The 17051-nt window shown below is 43.7% G+C and overlaps 1 protein-coding gene across 1 annotated transcript in view; it reads left to right on the top strand.

Annotated features, from left to right (window-relative positions):
* Positions 1–17051, top strand: part of LOC122930321 (amine oxidase [flavin-containing] A-like) — a 131089-nt gene that overhangs the window by 29616 nt on the left and 84422 nt on the right. The window contains exon 2 of the mRNA XM_044283602.1: positions 13845–13939. Coding sequence (XP_044139537.1) covers positions 13845–13939 — 95 coding nt within the window. The remainder of the gene's footprint in view (positions 1–13844; positions 13940–17051) is intronic.

The raw sequence follows: 17051 nt of genomic DNA, 5'->3' as shown, positions 1-17051 counted from the left end.
AAGAATGCTTTTTTTATTCCCCGAAAAGCACTTACCCAGTGTTGCATATTCTCAGGAAGTAAACTTTGCAGCCACAGTAACGTTTTTCCTAATCTAATGAACTGCGCATTCCAGCTTTTCAGTACTGTCATGGAAATGCCATTGAATAATTAGGACAACAGCAAGGAATTTTGAACACTCCCGCTACGGGCCAATGAATGCGAAACCCTCTTTAAAGTTACTGCAAATCCTTTTGTATGAGACGGGTACAAAATGATCTGTTTTGTGGGGGATTGCTATGCATTGATGGTTTTCTGATCTGTGTACATTTTCAGCACCAAGACATTATTTCAGTATAAATAGTGTATATTTGTATGTTTTGTTGGTGTGTGAACATGGAGTTCTCTAGAGTAGCTGCTATACATTTAAAATGTATGTCAAGCATTGACCACAGCTTTACAATGTACATATAGAATACCTATAAATGTGGGCTATTAAGTTGCTTCAAATATTATGCAGGTGCTGACAAAAAAAAAATAAAAAACGACACAAAACACACTGCAACACATGTATAAATATATCAATATTATCTTTATTAATTTATAAATTACAGCGTAAAAACATCTGTCTCCCCTGAGGAAGCTGGCACAGAACACGTGTCGGGTGTGTTTCTTTTTTGGAGGTGCCGATCTGGGTCTGTATTATACTTGCTTTATTTATATTTCTTCGTCTTAAAAAATAATTCTGGGAATACTATATGGTCTTTTCACTTTTTGTGCATATTTTTCCCTTTATTAGACATTATATGTGATATTATAGTTGACCCAAAACGGCACCCCCTTTGTGGTCGTGGTGTGCAAATGCATATAATTGTTTTTATGCTGTATTTTATGAATGAATAATTTTGATATATTTCTACCAGTGTTGCAGTGTGTTTTGGTACTTGATATAGGAGATTTTTTATGTACATATAGAGCAAAACTGCATAAAAATATGGATACATTAAAATACAATTTACTGTAGTAACCTTAGTTGTAGATCATAAACTCTTGTGGCAGACCGTAGACTAGATCTGTTTAAGGAGGGCCTCTCACCTTTCCTGACATGTCTGTTTCAGTAACTACTTGCATTCCCACATAATAATGAGTGTAGAATGTATTTACATTTAACTGTTGTATGTTGTTCTGTTCCTCAGTGATTGTGTTACCAGCAGGGTGGGTGCGATCCAATCTGACACTGTCCAGTCAGGCTGTCAGTGTGATACTGTGCAGGGACACCAAATAAACTTCTAATATAAAAAAGAATAGATGCATCTAATATATAAAGCTGAGTGTGTGTGTGTATGTCGGCTAAGGAATCCGCACTGTTGCATTTACAATCACGAAATTTGGCACACAGGTACATCAGGTGTCCAGGAAGGTTTTAGACCAGGACTCAACTCTCTAGGATGTACCGTTCACAAGGTATTCCCCAAAGATGCATTAGCCAATAGAAGCTTGGTCACATGACTCTTATCAGCCAATAGAAGCTCTCAGGTCCTCCAGCCTCCACATACACAGTTTTACTCCAGGTCTCCATAACAACCCAGCCATTTATTTTCACTGCTGTAGATGAGCTTTAAAGGAAATCAGTCACCAGGATAATCGCTATTGAAGTAAAGCCATGGCCTAATAGCACTGTGTGCTGTCCGCATCTCTTCCGGCCCCATAGAGAATGAACTGGGTCCACACCTGTTCCGCATAATTGCGGAATGGATGCGGACCCATTCTACGGACGTATGAATGGACCCTTAGAGTGAGCTGTTCAAAAGGACATGCTCCCGACCACGCCCCCTCCCACTCCTCAGCCGACTGAAATTGAAAAAATTACGGTAAAAATCTACTTCTAGGTCCTGCCAAACCTTGCCCATATCTGGTTAGGCCACACCCCCTTTGCTTAGCCAACAGGGATTTAAAAAATTAAGGTAAAAATCAACTTTTGTCAGCTGCAGGGGTGGGAGGGAAGGTGACTTTCTCCCTGCAGATCACACTCAGACATTACTGTGCTTCTGTCTTAGAGTGAGCTGTTCAAAAGGACACGCCCCCGATCCAGTAAAGGCCACTGTTAAAATGGGCGGGCCCCTGTTGAGGTCACTGTCAAGGGAGTGGTATGCTGTGAAAGTCACTGTTAACCACTTCAGCCCCCCTAGCTGAAACACCCTTAATGACCAGACCACTTTTTACACTTCTGCACTACACTACTTTCACCGTTTATTGCTCGGTCATGCAACTTACCACCCAAATGAATTTTACCTCCTTTTCTGCTCACTAATAGAGCTTTCATTTGGTGGTATTTCATTGCTGCTGACATTTTTACTTTTTTGTTATTAATTGAAATTTAACGAAATTTTTGCAAAAAAATTACATTTTTTATTTTCAGTTGTCAATTTTTTTTTAAAAACGACATCCATATATAAATTTTTTGCTAAATTTATTGTTCTACATGTCTTTGATAAAAAAAAAAAATGTTTGGGTAAAAGTTATAGCATTTACAAACTATGGTACAAAAATGTGAATTTCCGCTTTTTGAAGCAGCTCTGACTTTCTGAGCACCTGTCATGTTTCCTGAGGTTCTACAATGCAGAAAGTAGACACCCTAAAGTATTCGCTGATCGGCATAGTGAGTTCATAGAACTTTTTATTTTTTTGTCACAAGTTAGCGGAAAATTATGTTTGTTTTTTTTTTGATATTTTTTTTTCCTTACAAGGTCTCATTTTCCGCTAACTTGTGACAAAAAATAAAAAGTTCTATGAACTCACTATGCCCATCAGCGAATACCTTAGGGTGTCTACTTTCCAAAATGGGGTCACTTGTGGGGTAGTTATACTCCCCTGGCATTTTAGGGGCCCAAATGCGTGCAAAGTAGTTTGAAATAAAAATCTGTAAAATATGGCCTGTGAAATCCGAAAGGTGCTCTTTGGAATGTGGGCTCCTTTGCCCACCTAGGCGGCAAAAAAGTGTCACACATGTGGTATCGCTGTACTCAGGAGAAGTTGGGGAATGTGTTTTGGGGTGTCATTTTACATATACCCATGCTTGGTGAGATAAATATCTTGGTCAAATGCCAACTTTATATAAAAAAATGGGAAAAGTTGTCTTTTGCCGAGATATTTCTCTCACCCAGCATGGGTATATGTAAAATAACACCAAAAAACACATTGCCCAACTTCTCCTGAGTACGGCGATACCACATGTGTGACACTTTTTTGCCGCCTAGGTGGGCAAAGGGGCCCACATTCCAAAGAGCACCTTTCGGATTTCACAGGCCATTTTTTACAGATTCTGATTGCAAACTACTTTGCACGCATTTGGGCCCCCAAAATGCCAGGGCAGTATAACTACCCCACAAGTGACCCCATTTTGGAAAGAAGACACCCCAAGGTATTCCGTGAGGGGCATGGCGAGTTCCTAGAATTTTTTATTTTTTGTCACAAGTTAGTGGAATATGAGACTTTGTAATAAAAAAAAATCATCATTTTCCGCTAACTTGTGACAAATAATAAAAGATTGTATGAACTCGCCATGCCCCTCACGGAATACCTTGGGGTGTCTTCTTTCCAAAATGGGGTCACTTGTGGGGTATTTATACTGCCCTGGCATTTTAGGGGCCCATATGCGTGAGAAGTAGTTTGAAATCAAAATCTGTAAAAAATGCCCTGTAAAATCCTAAAGGTGCTCTTTGGAATGTGGGCCCATTTGCCCACCTAGGCTGCAAAAAAGTTTCACACATGTGGTATCGCCGTACTCAGGAGAAGTTAGGGAATGTGTTTTGGGGTGTCATTTTACATATACCCATGCTGGGTGAGCGAAATATCTTGGCAAAAGACAACTTTTCCCATTTTTTTTATACAAAGGTGGCATTTGACCAAGATATTTCTCTCACCCAGCATGAGTATATGTAAAATGACACCCCAAAATACGTTCCCCAACTTCTCCTGAGTACGGCGATACCACATGTGTGACACTTTTTTGCAGCCTAGATGCGCAAAGGTGCCCAAATTCCTTTTAGGAGGGCATTTTTAGACATTTGGATCCCAGACTTCTTCTCACGCTTTAGGGCCCCTAAAAAGCCAGGGCAGTATAAAATACCCCACATGTGACCCCATTTTGGAAAGAAGACACCCCAAGGTATTAAATCAGGGGCCTGGCGAGTTCATAGAAATGGGGCTAACTTGGGACAAAAATTTCAATCTTTCATGGACTCAATATGCCCCTCAGTGAATACCTTGGGGTGTCTTCTTTCCAAAATGGGGTCATTTGTGGGGTGTTTGTACTGCCCTGGCATTAGGAGTTTCTGCTATTCTCCTTATATTGAGCATACAGGTAATGAGATTTTTTTTTTTCCATTCAGCCTCTGGGCTGAAAGAAAAAAATGAATGGCACAGATTTCTTCATTTGCATCGATCAATGTGGATGAAAAAATCTCTGCCAAAAAAAAGAGGGGAAAGGCGTCTGCCAGGACATAGGAGCTCCGCCCAACATCCATACCCACTTAGCTCGTATGCCCTGGCAAACCGATTTCTCCATTCACATCAATCAATGTGGATGAATAAATCATTGCCGGGATTTATTATTTTTTTTTTTTATATACAAAGTGTTTGTCAAAGCATAGGAACACCGCCGCCTCCTCAGCTCATATGCCTCGGCAATCGTATCTTTTACTGCAGAGGAGAAATCTCGTCTTGCAGCGCCGCATACACCGACTTTTGTGTAATTTGACAGCAGCGCAATGCTTCTGTCAGAATGCACATCAGTGCTGCAGCTAGTCGCTCGGTTGGTCCACCTGGAAGGTAAAAAAAAAAGAAAAAAACAGGCCGCAACGCAATAAATTTTATTAACTTTATAATAACCTTTGAACAGAACATATAAACTTTATTAACTTTTGGAACTGAACGTTAACTTTTTTGCTTACTAGTGTGTTTTTTTTTTTTTATTTTTATTTTTTTACCTTTTATAGGACAAACCTCTCCTTCCCCATGGGACAATGTGCAAAGCGCAAATCGCCCAAAGATGTGGCGAGGTGCATTATGAACTTTGTCCCAGGTGAAAGGAGAGGTTTGCAGCAGCTGTGAGTGAATGGGCCCTAATAGCCCTGTGTGTCTGTCCTGTGAGATGTGATCCCTATGCTAAGTGTACCTGTGTGTGGTACTTCCAGAAACACTCCCCTAAGCATAGGGCAGGGTGGTCAGGGCAGTCAGGACAGAAATAGCGGGTGTCATGCCTTATTCCACTCCTGCTACAGACACAACATATTTTTCGGGGTGACGGTTGGGTTGAGGTACCAGCAACGACATTGGGGAAATTTCGCTCGAGTAGACAGCTAACTACACTGGTGGATGGGGCCACGGAACCTCCTGGATACAGGAGGTTCTCGATCTCTTCCTGAAATTTGAGGAAGGATCCTGTTCTCCCAGCCTTACTGTAGAGAACAAAACTATTATACAGGGCCAATTGAATTAAATATACAGACACCTTCTTATACCAGCGTCTGGTGCGTCGGGAAACTAAATACGGAGCCAACATCTGGTCATTGAAGTCCATCCCTCCCATGTGAAGGTTATAGTCGTGGACTGAGAGGGGCTTTTCAATGACTGGTTGCTCGCTCAATTTGGATTGTCGTGTCTGCGTGAATGGAGGAGAGCATGTAAACGTCACGCTTGTCTCTCCATTTCACCACGAGCAGTTTTTGGTTACACAAGGCAGCCCTCTCCCCCCTTGCAAGACGGGTGGTAACTGAGCCGTTGGGGGAAGCCCGCGCGACTAGTTCGCGCGGTGCCACAGCAGCACATCTGTTCTAGAAACAAATGCCTGAAGACTTGTGTAGAAATTGTCCACATAAAGATGGTACCCCTTGCCAAATAAGGGTGACACCAAGTCCCAGACTGTCTTCCCACTGCTCCCCAGGTAGTCAGGGCAACCGACCGGCTCCAGGGTCTGATCTTTTCCCTCATAGATCCGAAATTTGTGCGTATAGCCTGTGGCCCTTTCACAGAGCTTATACAATTTGACCCCATACCGGGTGCGCTTGCTTGGGATGTATTGTTTGAAGCCAAGGCGCCCGGTAAAATGTATTAGGGACTCGTCTACGCGGATGTTTTGCTCAGGGGTATACAAATCGTCAAATTTCTGGTTGAAGTGGTCTATGAGGGGCCAAATTTTGTGGAGCCGGTCAAAAGCTGGGTGGCCACTGGGACGGGAGGTGGTGTTGTGCAGGAAACGCAGGATGGTCTCAAATCGTGTACTGGACATAGCAGCAGAGAACATGGGCATGTGATGAATTGGGTTCGTGGACCAATATGACCGCAATTCATGCTTTTTGGTTAGACGCATGTTGAGGAGAAGGCCCAGAAAAATTTTAATTTCGGAAACTTGGACTGGTTTCCACCGGAAAGGCTGGGCATAAAAGCTTCCCGGGTTGGCGGATATAAATTGAGGGGCATACCGATTTGTTTCTGCCACAACTAAGTCCAAGAGCTCCGCAGTCAAGAACAGCTAAAAAAAAATCCCAGGGCCGAACCGATCTGAGCTGTCTCAACCCGAACTCCAGACTGGGCGGTGAAAGGGGAACTACAGGTGTGGCTGAAGTTGGGGACTGCCAATCAGGGTTTGCCAGCACCTCAGGGATTCTAGGGGCTCTACGGGCCTGTCTGTGTGGTGGCTGCGACGGGGTAACTACTGCACGTGTCACCGTACCAGCTTCAACTCTCCTTCTGGTGCTCGCCACTTCACCATGTTGTACGGCAGTGCTGGTACTAGGTCCAGGATGGGCTGCGCTGCTGGTGTATGCCTCACCACGTAATCCGACAGCGCCAGCCCCACTCTGCTGCCCTTGAAGCGGATCCTGCACAACCTGTGGTCTAGCGACACGGGGCCGGGTACGCCTGGTGCTATCAGGGACCTCAACCTCCTCGTCTGAACTTTGAGTCAGACTGCCACTGCTTTCTACAGGTTCATATTCTGACCCGCTAGATTCATCAGATGAGGGTTCCCATTCCTCACCCGACTACCCAAGAAAAAAAGCAAGCCTGTCTTACAAATGGGAGGCTAGCGAAGTACCGGAGGCCGCTGCGGTTGATAAAAAAATATCAAAACTGATTTTTTTTATCGCCGCAGCGCTTGTAAAGTGATTGTGCAGTGCACTGCGGCGCGGCGGGCGTGGGTGAACGCACGTGTGGGCGACCGATCAGGCCTGATCGGGCAAACACTGCGTTTTGGGAGGAGGGCGAGCTAAGGTGACACTAATACTATTATAGATCTGACTGTGATCAGTTCTGATCACTTACAGATACTATAAAAGTACAAATGCTGATTAGCGATACGCTAATCAGCGAATAAGTGACTCCGGGCCTAAACTATCCCTAAAACCTAACAGTCAATACCCTTTCACTAGTGATTGACAGGGGCAAGAAGGGGTGATCAAGGGGTTAATTGGGGTGCAGGGGGGTGATCTGGGGCTATGTGTGGTGTTTGGTGCTACTCACTGTGATGCCAGTATGATATAATGTGTTAACTGGCTTCTGATTTGAGATTTTAAAAATCGCCAGCCTGCCAGCCACGATCATTGGCTGGCAGGCTGGTGACGAAATGGTTCTTCAACTTTTGCCGGTCCGCGATGCGCATGCGCGGGCCGGCTCAGACCGAAATCTCGCGTCTCGCGAGATGACGCACGAATGCGTCTAGTAGGAATGAATCGACCGCCTCGCGGACGCATCCGTGCGTTAGGCGGTCGGGAGGTAGTTAAAGGGGAAGGCTGCTTTAAAGGTAAAGGTTAAGGGGGTGGGCTGCTGTGGAGGTCCAATTTTTGGGGCCGGGGCACTGTGGGGGGGCAGTGTTAAGTGGTGGGGGGCTGTGGAGGTCCCTGTTTTGGGGGCGGGGTGCTGTAGATGTCACTGTTATACTGGATAATGTTGATATCTTTTAACAACACACAAACATTAAATGAAATAGATTAAATACACCCGAGCGAAAATAAAATGATCTAGATAAAATAAGTCATGCTGCACAGAAAAACACTGATGTGTGTATACAGTATATAGTAGAAGTGCATATAGGAGCTGAGATGGCTTATTCAAGGGGTTGTCTGCTTTTTTCCCCCCCTCAGGATAGGTCATCAATATCAGATCATTGGGGGACTGACTCCCGGCACCCTCTCTGATCAACTGTTCGAAGAGAATGCAGCGCTTGTATGAGCTTCGTCTTCTCTTTACTGTTAAGAATACTTTCACACTTGCGTTAGAGGATTCCAGCAGGCAGTTCCGTTACCGGAACTGCCTGCTGGATCCGGAAATCCATATGCAAACGTATAGCATTTGGATCCGGAGGCGGATCTGTCTGACAAATGCATTGAAATACCAGACCTGTCTCTCCGGTGTCATCCAGAAAACGGATCTGGTATTATTTTTTTTTCACATTTTTAAAGGTCTGCGCAATACTTGGTACCAGATCCGGCATTACTACATTTCAATGGAAATTAATGCCGGATCCAGTATTCTGGCAAGTGTTCCGTAATTTTGCAGTATTTTCTCCCGCCAAATACTGTAAGTGTGACTGAACTGAAGACATCCTGATGCATACTGAACGGATTGCTTTCCATTCAGAATGCATTAGGATAGAACTGAAGCGTTTTTTTACGGTATTGAGCCCCTAGGACAGAACTCTATACTGGAAAACTTTAACGCTAGTGTGAAAGTACCCTTACCTGCTCGCCGTCGCAATTGCAGCACCAAGCAAGTGTAATTACATCTCTGCTAACCCCATTCACTGCAATGTGACGGCTGCTTCATTTGAAGAGTAAGGAGATGTTTGATTGTAGTGAATGGGGAGGTGGCATTGTAATCGCAATTGAAACGGCGAGCAGGTAAACAGTGAAGAGAAGGCAATGCTCATACGAGTGCTGTGTTCTTTTCATACAGGTGATCAGCGGCGGTGCCAAGAGTCAGCCCCCTGCCCATCTGATATTGAAGACCTATCCTGAAGATAAGTTATCAATATAAAAGAAAAGCGTAGAGTCCCTTTAAGAGGTTATCCTACGAATGGGTGATAAATATTGGATCCTGGAGGTCCAACTTCTGGAATCACCCAGCGATCCCAAGAATGGAGGTCCCCAAGTGTCCTGTCTATATGTAGGGGTGTGTAGTGTGCATGTCAGTCCACCACTCCAGTCACTTCTGTGCATAGTTGCCAACAGTCCTGAATTTGCAGGGACTGTCCCTAATTTTCAGAGACAGGTAAATTCAGGCTTTAAAGGGGTTTTCTCAACACAGCGTTTCATACTTACCTGCTCCCGACTCGCCGTCCACTTCCTAGTTTCGGCAGGGGCCGGACTCCATCTTCATTGATGTCTTCTCCCGGCCGGCTGCGCGCTGTACTGATCGCGCACGCCGAGTCTGCGCATGCGCCCTGCTGACTTCTTCCTAGCCAGTATAGTATACTTGCCAGGAAGAAGTCACCAGGGCGCATGCGCGGACTCGGCGTGCGCGTTCAGTACAGCGCGCGGCCGGCCGGGAGAAGAAAAGAAAAGTCGTCTGCGCATGCGCGGCCACCGCAATTCATGAGAAGAGCGGTGGCCGTAACCAGGGGAGACGGAAGACAACAGTCAGGTAAGTATAGGTTTATTTTTTTGTGGGGATTTGTTAATAAAATATATTTAGAAACAGATTTAACAGTGATCATTAAGATGATGATACCCCTTTAACCTACAGCTCTGTGAATCAAAAGAATAGAGGTCAGCTTATGTGTCTAAGTGAAATTCCTGGTGTGCCTAATCCTCTAACCCCGAAGATGGGGATCCCGTGACCTAAGGCCCACTCACAATGTCACTATATATATAGCTGCAAAATAATAAAGCGTATCTAAACTTTTCAGGATAATCTTCCATATGTGTATACATGAGTAATAGCACTTTATGTGGCCATTATACATTCAAGTTGCATTATTATGACCAGTTCTTACTATCGACAGGAAGGAAGTCGTGAGGTGGCTTGTTGGGGATATAAGGTGTGTGATAGGCCGTTTGCATACATATCCCTCGTTACTGTTATGGGTAAAGGGGGCAATTTATTAGAGTTGCAAAAAGGGATGGTTATTGGCTTTCAGGCCAAGGGTGGCAGTATTTCTGAAACTGCATCGTTTGTGAACTGTTTGCGTGCTGCTGTGGTAAAAGTTTATCATGTGTGGACAAATGGCTCCATTGCTAAGTGACATGGATACTGCTGAGCACCATGTGCCAAGGATGAGAGAGAGGAACGTTGGTTACAAAGGTGCACAAGGAAATACCGGCACTCTACAGTGTAGCAGCTCACGGGCAGAATGAACCAGGGGGCTACTAGACATGTCGAAAGCAAAAGTTCAGTGTACCTTACTGCGAATTGGGCTTCAAAGCAGATGGAGGGTCACTGCACCGCTTCAACAAAGTTACATCCGCAAAAATAGCTTCAGTTTTCACAGCAGTATCTGAATTAGGCCTCTGCTGATCGGCAATGGGTTGCCTTCTCCAAGGAGTCACGCATTCTGCTTCATCAAATGAATGGACGTTGAACAAACTTGAACCCAATTGAGCATCTGTGGGACCACATCGATCTTCATGTTCGCTCTATGGATCCTCCCCCACTTACCCACCAGCAGCTTTGGCTGTATATACTGAAGTCAGCATGGCTTCAGATACCTGTGACAACCCACCAGGACCTTATTGAGGTACTCCCAGCCTGTTTAGCTGCTGTCCATGCTGCACACGGCGGTTTTCCTGGATCGTAGCTTGAGGTCATAATAATGTGACTTGACTGGTTATGTACAATGCATTCAGAAAGTATTCAGACCTTTTTAGTTTTTGCACATTTTATGTTGCGACCTTGTGGTAAAATAAAACATTACAATTTTTTTGTCCATGCACAATTTTTGTTTTTACTTTTTTTAATAAATTTACAAATATATATTTTTTTTATCTCTTTCTCGTTATGAGATATTGAGTGCAGATTGAGGAAAAGCTGCAACATAACAAACTGTAAAAAAAGAGAAAGGGTCTGAAGACTTTCAGAATGTATTGTATCTGGCATTTGTAGCAGTTTTCTCCTTTACAGACTGCATCTCTAATTCTCAGTTATCTCTCAGAAGACATTGTATGGGCAATTCCTGCTCTCTAGAATCCTGGCTTTAAGAAGTCGTAAAATGGTAGTTTTAATGGGCAGGTTGTGTTGTTCATTTACCAAAGTAACTTGACTTTGTCCTCGCCATCGTGTTGCATCACTTTATTCTGGTTCAACTTTTATTACTGGAAAGAAAAGTGTACTTAAGGTTAAAAACAACTTTTATGTATGCGTTCAAATTGGTTATCTAAGTAGAAATGTCTACTCAGGAAATTGTTACTAAGAGTAAATGATTACTGGAGATTTTAAATTCACGGTTTATCAATTTATAATTGTATCCAAAATCAGTCATACAATCTCACACGTTCCCTATGTCTGAGCTCTGATCTTCCCTATATGTGACACAACTCTGGAGTCCAGGGGCCCAAGATTTTAAGGGTACTTTCACACTTGCGTTTTTCTTTTCCGGCATTGCGTTCCGTCCTAGGGGCTCTATACCGGAAAAGAACTGATCAGTTTTATCCCCATGCATTCTGAATGGGGAGTAATCAGTTTAGGATGCATCAGGAGGACATGTATTAGTGCCGGATTTGGCATTAAGAAACACCTAAAGGACGGATCCGTCCGTCCAGTCTGCGCATGCGCAGAACGGGAAAACTTTGAAAAAAAATACAAGACTGATCCGTCTATCCGCATGACAAGCAGAGAGACGGATCCGTTCTTGCAATGTATTTGTGAGACGAATCTGCATCCGGATCAGTCTCACAAATGCTTTCAGTCACATCCAGATCGGCGGATCCGGCAGGCAGTTCCTGCTTGCCGGATCATACTGCCGCAAGTGTGAAAGTACCCTAAACATTTCCCTACTCATGTCCCTTCAGATATTTTATTTTGACACAGTCACCCTAATGCATTTAGCTTTGAAACGGCTTAAGAGGGAGAGTTGTGTTGTTTGTATGACATTCAGGATAATGGCAGAGGCCGAGTGCACTTAAAGTATGGAGTATTTATATTCTTGGGGTACTTTCACACTAGCGTTTTTTCTGGATCCGGCAGGGTCCAGCAAAAACGCTTCCGTTACTGATAATACAACCGTCTGCATCGGTTATGAACGGATCCGGTTGTGTTATCTTTAACATTGCCAAGACGGATCCGTCATTAACTCCATTGAAAGTCAGTGGGGGATGGATCAGTTTTCTATTGTGGCAGAGAAAACGGATCCGGCCCCATTGACTTGCATTGGGGGTCATGATTAGTGCTCTCCTTGCCTGAGCTGTCAGTTGAGATGGATGGTCATGTCTTGGTAGGTGTGCAGTTGTGCCGTACTAATTCCATTTTTGGATGATGGATTGACCAGTGCTCCACAACTTTATTCCTGACCCGTCTGGTGTGTTCCTTGGTTTTCATGATGCTGTTTGATCACTATTATTCTCTAACAAACGTCTGAGGCCTTCACAGAACAGCTGCAGTTGTACCGAGAATAAATTACACACAGGTGGACTCTTTTTTACTAATTACAGTGCCTTGCAAAAGTATGGTATTCACCCCCCTTGACTTTTTTCATGTTTTGTTACATTACAGCCTTAAGTTCAATGTTTTGTTAATATGAATTTTATGTGATGGATCAGAATACAATAGTATAAGTTGGTGATGTGGAATCAGAAAAATATATAAATAAAACTATTGTTTAGAAATAGAAAACAGAAAATGACCATGTGCGTGAGTATTCACCCCCATTGTTGGGAAGCCCATAAAAAGCTTTGGTGCAACCAATTGCCTTCAGAAGTCACATAATTAGTGAAATGATGTCTACCTGCGTTCAATCTAAGTGTCACATGATCTGTCATTACATATACACACCTTTTTTGAAAGGCCCCAGAGGCTGCAACACCAAAGCAAGAGGCATCACTAACCAAACACTGCCATGAAGACCAAGGAATTCTCCAAACAAGTAAGGGACAATGTTGTTGAGAAGTACAAGTCAGGGTTAGGTTATAAAAAAAAATATCCAAATCTTTGATGATTCCCAGGAGCACCATCAAATCTATCATAACCAAATGTAAAGAACATGGCACAATAGCAAACCTGCCAAGAGGCGTCCGCCCCCAAAACTCACGGACCGGGCAAGGAGGGCATTAATCCGAGAGGCAGCACAGAGACCTAAGGTAACCCTGTAGGAGCTGCATAGTTCCACAGCAGAGACTGGAGTATCTGTACATAGGACGACAGTAAGCCGTACGCTCCATAGAGTTGGGCTTTATGGCAGAGTGGCCAGAAGAAAGCTATTACTTTCAGCAAAAAACTAAAAGGTTGTAAGTTTGTGAAAAGGCACGTGGGAGACTCCCAAAATGTATGGAGGAAGGTGCTCAGGTCTCATGACACTAAAATTTAACTTTTCGGCCATCAAAGAAAACGCTATGTCTCTGGCAAACCCAACAGATCACATCACCCAAAGAACACCAGCAGCCGGAACTGTTTTTCAGCAGCCGGAACTGGGAAACTGGTCAGAGTTGAGGGAAAGATGGATGGTGCTAAATACAGGGATATTCTTGAGCAAAACCTGTCCCACTCTGTGTGTGATTTGAGGCTAGGATGGAGGTTCACCTTCCAGCAGGACAATGACCCCAAACACACTGCTAGAGCAACACTTGAGTGGTTTAAGGGGAAACATGTTACTTTTTGCTGGTATTGGTAAAGGTGACTCCAGTGTCTTAGGTTTTAAAAACTTTACTCTTACCATTTTAGGTCTTACTGCTGCTAAGCTACTTGTGGACTCCGGACTGAGTGTTGTGGTGCTTGAGGCAAGAGACAGAGTTGGAGGCAGAACACATACTATAAGAGTAAGTATGTGATTTGACAAATATGTGAAAACGCTATAAAAGCCACATTTGACTGCTTCTAGTGGAGAGGCTTCATTAACAATAACCAATTTGTTTATGGACTAAGATTACATGTTCTCTCTAAAGGGAATCTTTCACATTAAACATTCAATCTGATCCACAGGCAACATTTTATAAAACAGTAGGAGCTGAGCAGATCAGTGCTGTGAGAAAAAAGAATAATATATATACAGGTCCTTCTAAAAAAAATTGCATATTGTGATAAAGTTCATTATTTTCTGTAATGTACTGATAAACATTAGACTTTGATATATTTTAGATTCATTACACACCAACTGAAGTAGTTCAAGCCTTTTATTGTTTTAATATTGATGATTTTGGCATACAGCTCATGAAAACCCAAAGTTCCTATCTAAAAAAATTAGCATATTTCATCCGACCAATAAAAGAAAAGTGTTTTTAATACAAAAAAAAAGTCAACCTTCAAATAATTATGTTCAGTTATGCACTCAATACTTGGTCGGGAATCCTTTTGCAGAAATGACTGCTTCAATGCGGCGTGGCATGGAGGCAATCAGCCTGTGGCACTGTGAGGTGTTATGGAGGCCCAGGATGCTTCGATAGCGGCCTTAAGCTCATCCAGAGTGTTGGGTCTTGCGTCTCTCAACTTTCTCTTCCCAATATCCCACAGATTCTCTATGGGGTTCAGGTCAGGAGAGTTGGCAGGCCAATTGAGCACAGTAATACCATGGTCAGTAAACCATTTACCAGTGGTTTTGGCACTGTGAGCAGGTGCCAGGTCGTGCTGAAAAATGAAATCTTCATCTCCATAAAGCTTTTCAGCAGATGGAAGCATGAAGTGCTCCAAAATCTCCTGATAGCTAGCTGCATTGACCCTGCCCTTGATAAAACACAGTGGACCAACACCAGCAGCTGACATGGCACCCCAGACCATCACTGACTGTGGGTACTTGACACTGGACTTCAGGCATTTTGGCATTTCCCTCTCCCCAGTCTTCCTCCAGACTCTGGCACCTTGATTTCCAAATGACATGCAAAATTTGCTTTCATCCGAAAAAAGTACTTTGGACCACTGAGCAACAGTCCAGTGCTGCTTCTCTGTAGCCCAGGTCAGGCGCTTCTGCTGCTGTTTCTGGTTCAAAAGTGGCTTGACCTGCACACGCCTGTACACGGTGGCTCTGGATGTTTCTACTCCAGACTCAGTCCACTGCTTCCACAGGTCCCCCAAGGTCTGGAATCGGTCCTTCTCCACAATCTTCCTCAGGGTCCGGTCACCTATTCTCGTTGTGCAGCGTTTTCTGCCACACTTTTTCCTTCCCACAGACTTCCCACTGAGGTGCCTTGATACAGAACTCTGGGAACAGCCTATTCCTTCAGAAATTTCTTTCTGTGTCTTACCCTCTTGCTTGAGGGTGTCAATGATGGCCTTCTGGACAGCAGTCGGGTCGGCAGTCTTACCCGTGATTGCGGTTTTGAGTAATGAACCAGGCTGGGAGTTTTTAAAAGCCTCAGGAATCTTTTGCAGGTGTTTAGCGTTAATTAGTTGATTCAGATGATTAGGTTAATAGCTCGTTTAGAGAACCTTTTCATGATATGCTAATTTTTTGAGATAGGAATTTTGGGTTTTCATGAGCTGTATGCCAAAATCATCAATATTAAAACAATAAAAGGCTTGAACTACTTCAGTTGGTGTGTAATGAATCTAAAATATATGAAAGTCTAATGTTTATCAGTACATTACAGAAAATAATGAACTTTATCACAATATGCTAATTTTTTGAGAAGGACCTGTATAACTTGTATTTTACTCCTTTCACTTCTGGTTCATACTGTGCGTAGAAGTCCAGTGGGCAGTCCTACTCAGTGATTGACAGCTATCCCGGTGCACACTCATACAGGGTAAGCTGTCACCTACTGAATCGCTCACTCGACTCCCAAGCAAAGATTTAAATGAATAAAACCCAAGTTATACTACCTTTTTATTGCAACAGATTCACTTTATTTATGCAGAATTTATGGCAATCGGTTTGCATCCAAAACAACAGAAATGTGAGCCTGCCATAAGTTTTTGGTACAAAAACCAATTCTTCAGAATTACACAGTCATACCGTCTAGCAACCCTCAGAATGCAGATGGTAATTTCTGATGAGATGTTGCACTGCAGTATATCTTGGAACTCAAGATAACTGCAGATTGAGCTGGTGTCGTCTCAATGGCACTGGAAACCTTTATGCCGTACTTAGATAACAGATTTGTTAAGTCTACTTTCACATCGCGTTTTAGCTTTCCGTTTGTGAGATCCGTTCAGGGCTCTCACAAGCAGTCCAAAACGGATCAGTTTTGCCCTAATGCATTCTGAATGGAAAAGGATCCGCTCAGAAAGCACCAGTTTGTCTCCATTCCGCTCTGGAGGCGGACACCAGAACGCTACCTGCAGCGTTTCTTTGTCCGCTTGACGAAACCGTTTTCTCTGACACATTCTGGCACAATAGACAACGGATCCGTCTCCCATTGACTTACAATGGAGTTCATGACGGATCCGTTTTGGCTATGTTACAGATAATACAGACGGATCCGTTCATGACGGATGCATGCGGTTGTATTATTTTAACTGAACAGTTTTTGCAGATCCATGAGTGATCCACCCAAAATGTGAGTGTCAAAGTAGCCTTAGATGTACAGGATGTTGGAAGTACTTACCGATTTTGGTGGGATAAGCTAACCATGTAATCTGTATGGGGGATTCCTCACTTTCACCTGAGAGCAGATGGCAAGGGAGAGGAGGATCAGAAATCATCCTCTATGGCGGCACTTAGGCTGAGATGACCCTCTTCCCACTAGGTAGGTACGGGAGGAATAAATTAGATCCTACTCCAGTTCTTCCTCAGTGTCTTCATGTCCCTTTAAGGTGGGCAAAAGGAGGCCTGCATCTAGGGGCCTTGGATGTGCCTCACCACCGACATGCCCCATGTTGTGCCAGGCAGTCAGGTGCCGCATGGTGACTAGACACTTAGGGAGTCCCGCTGGTCTCTTAATAAGTTCAGCTCCAGTGGGTGATGTCATTGGGGGCCCGATGCAGCGTGGCTTGTGT

Source organism: Bufo gargarizans, chromosome 3 (assembly GCF_014858855.1).
Source record: "Bufo gargarizans isolate SCDJY-AF-19 chromosome 3, ASM1485885v1, whole genome shotgun sequence".
Lineage (NCBI taxonomy): Eukaryota > Metazoa > Chordata > Amphibia > Anura > Bufonidae > Bufo > Bufo gargarizans.
The sequence above is the reverse complement of the archived record's forward strand: the minus strand, read 5'-3'. Positions and strand labels throughout refer to the sequence as shown.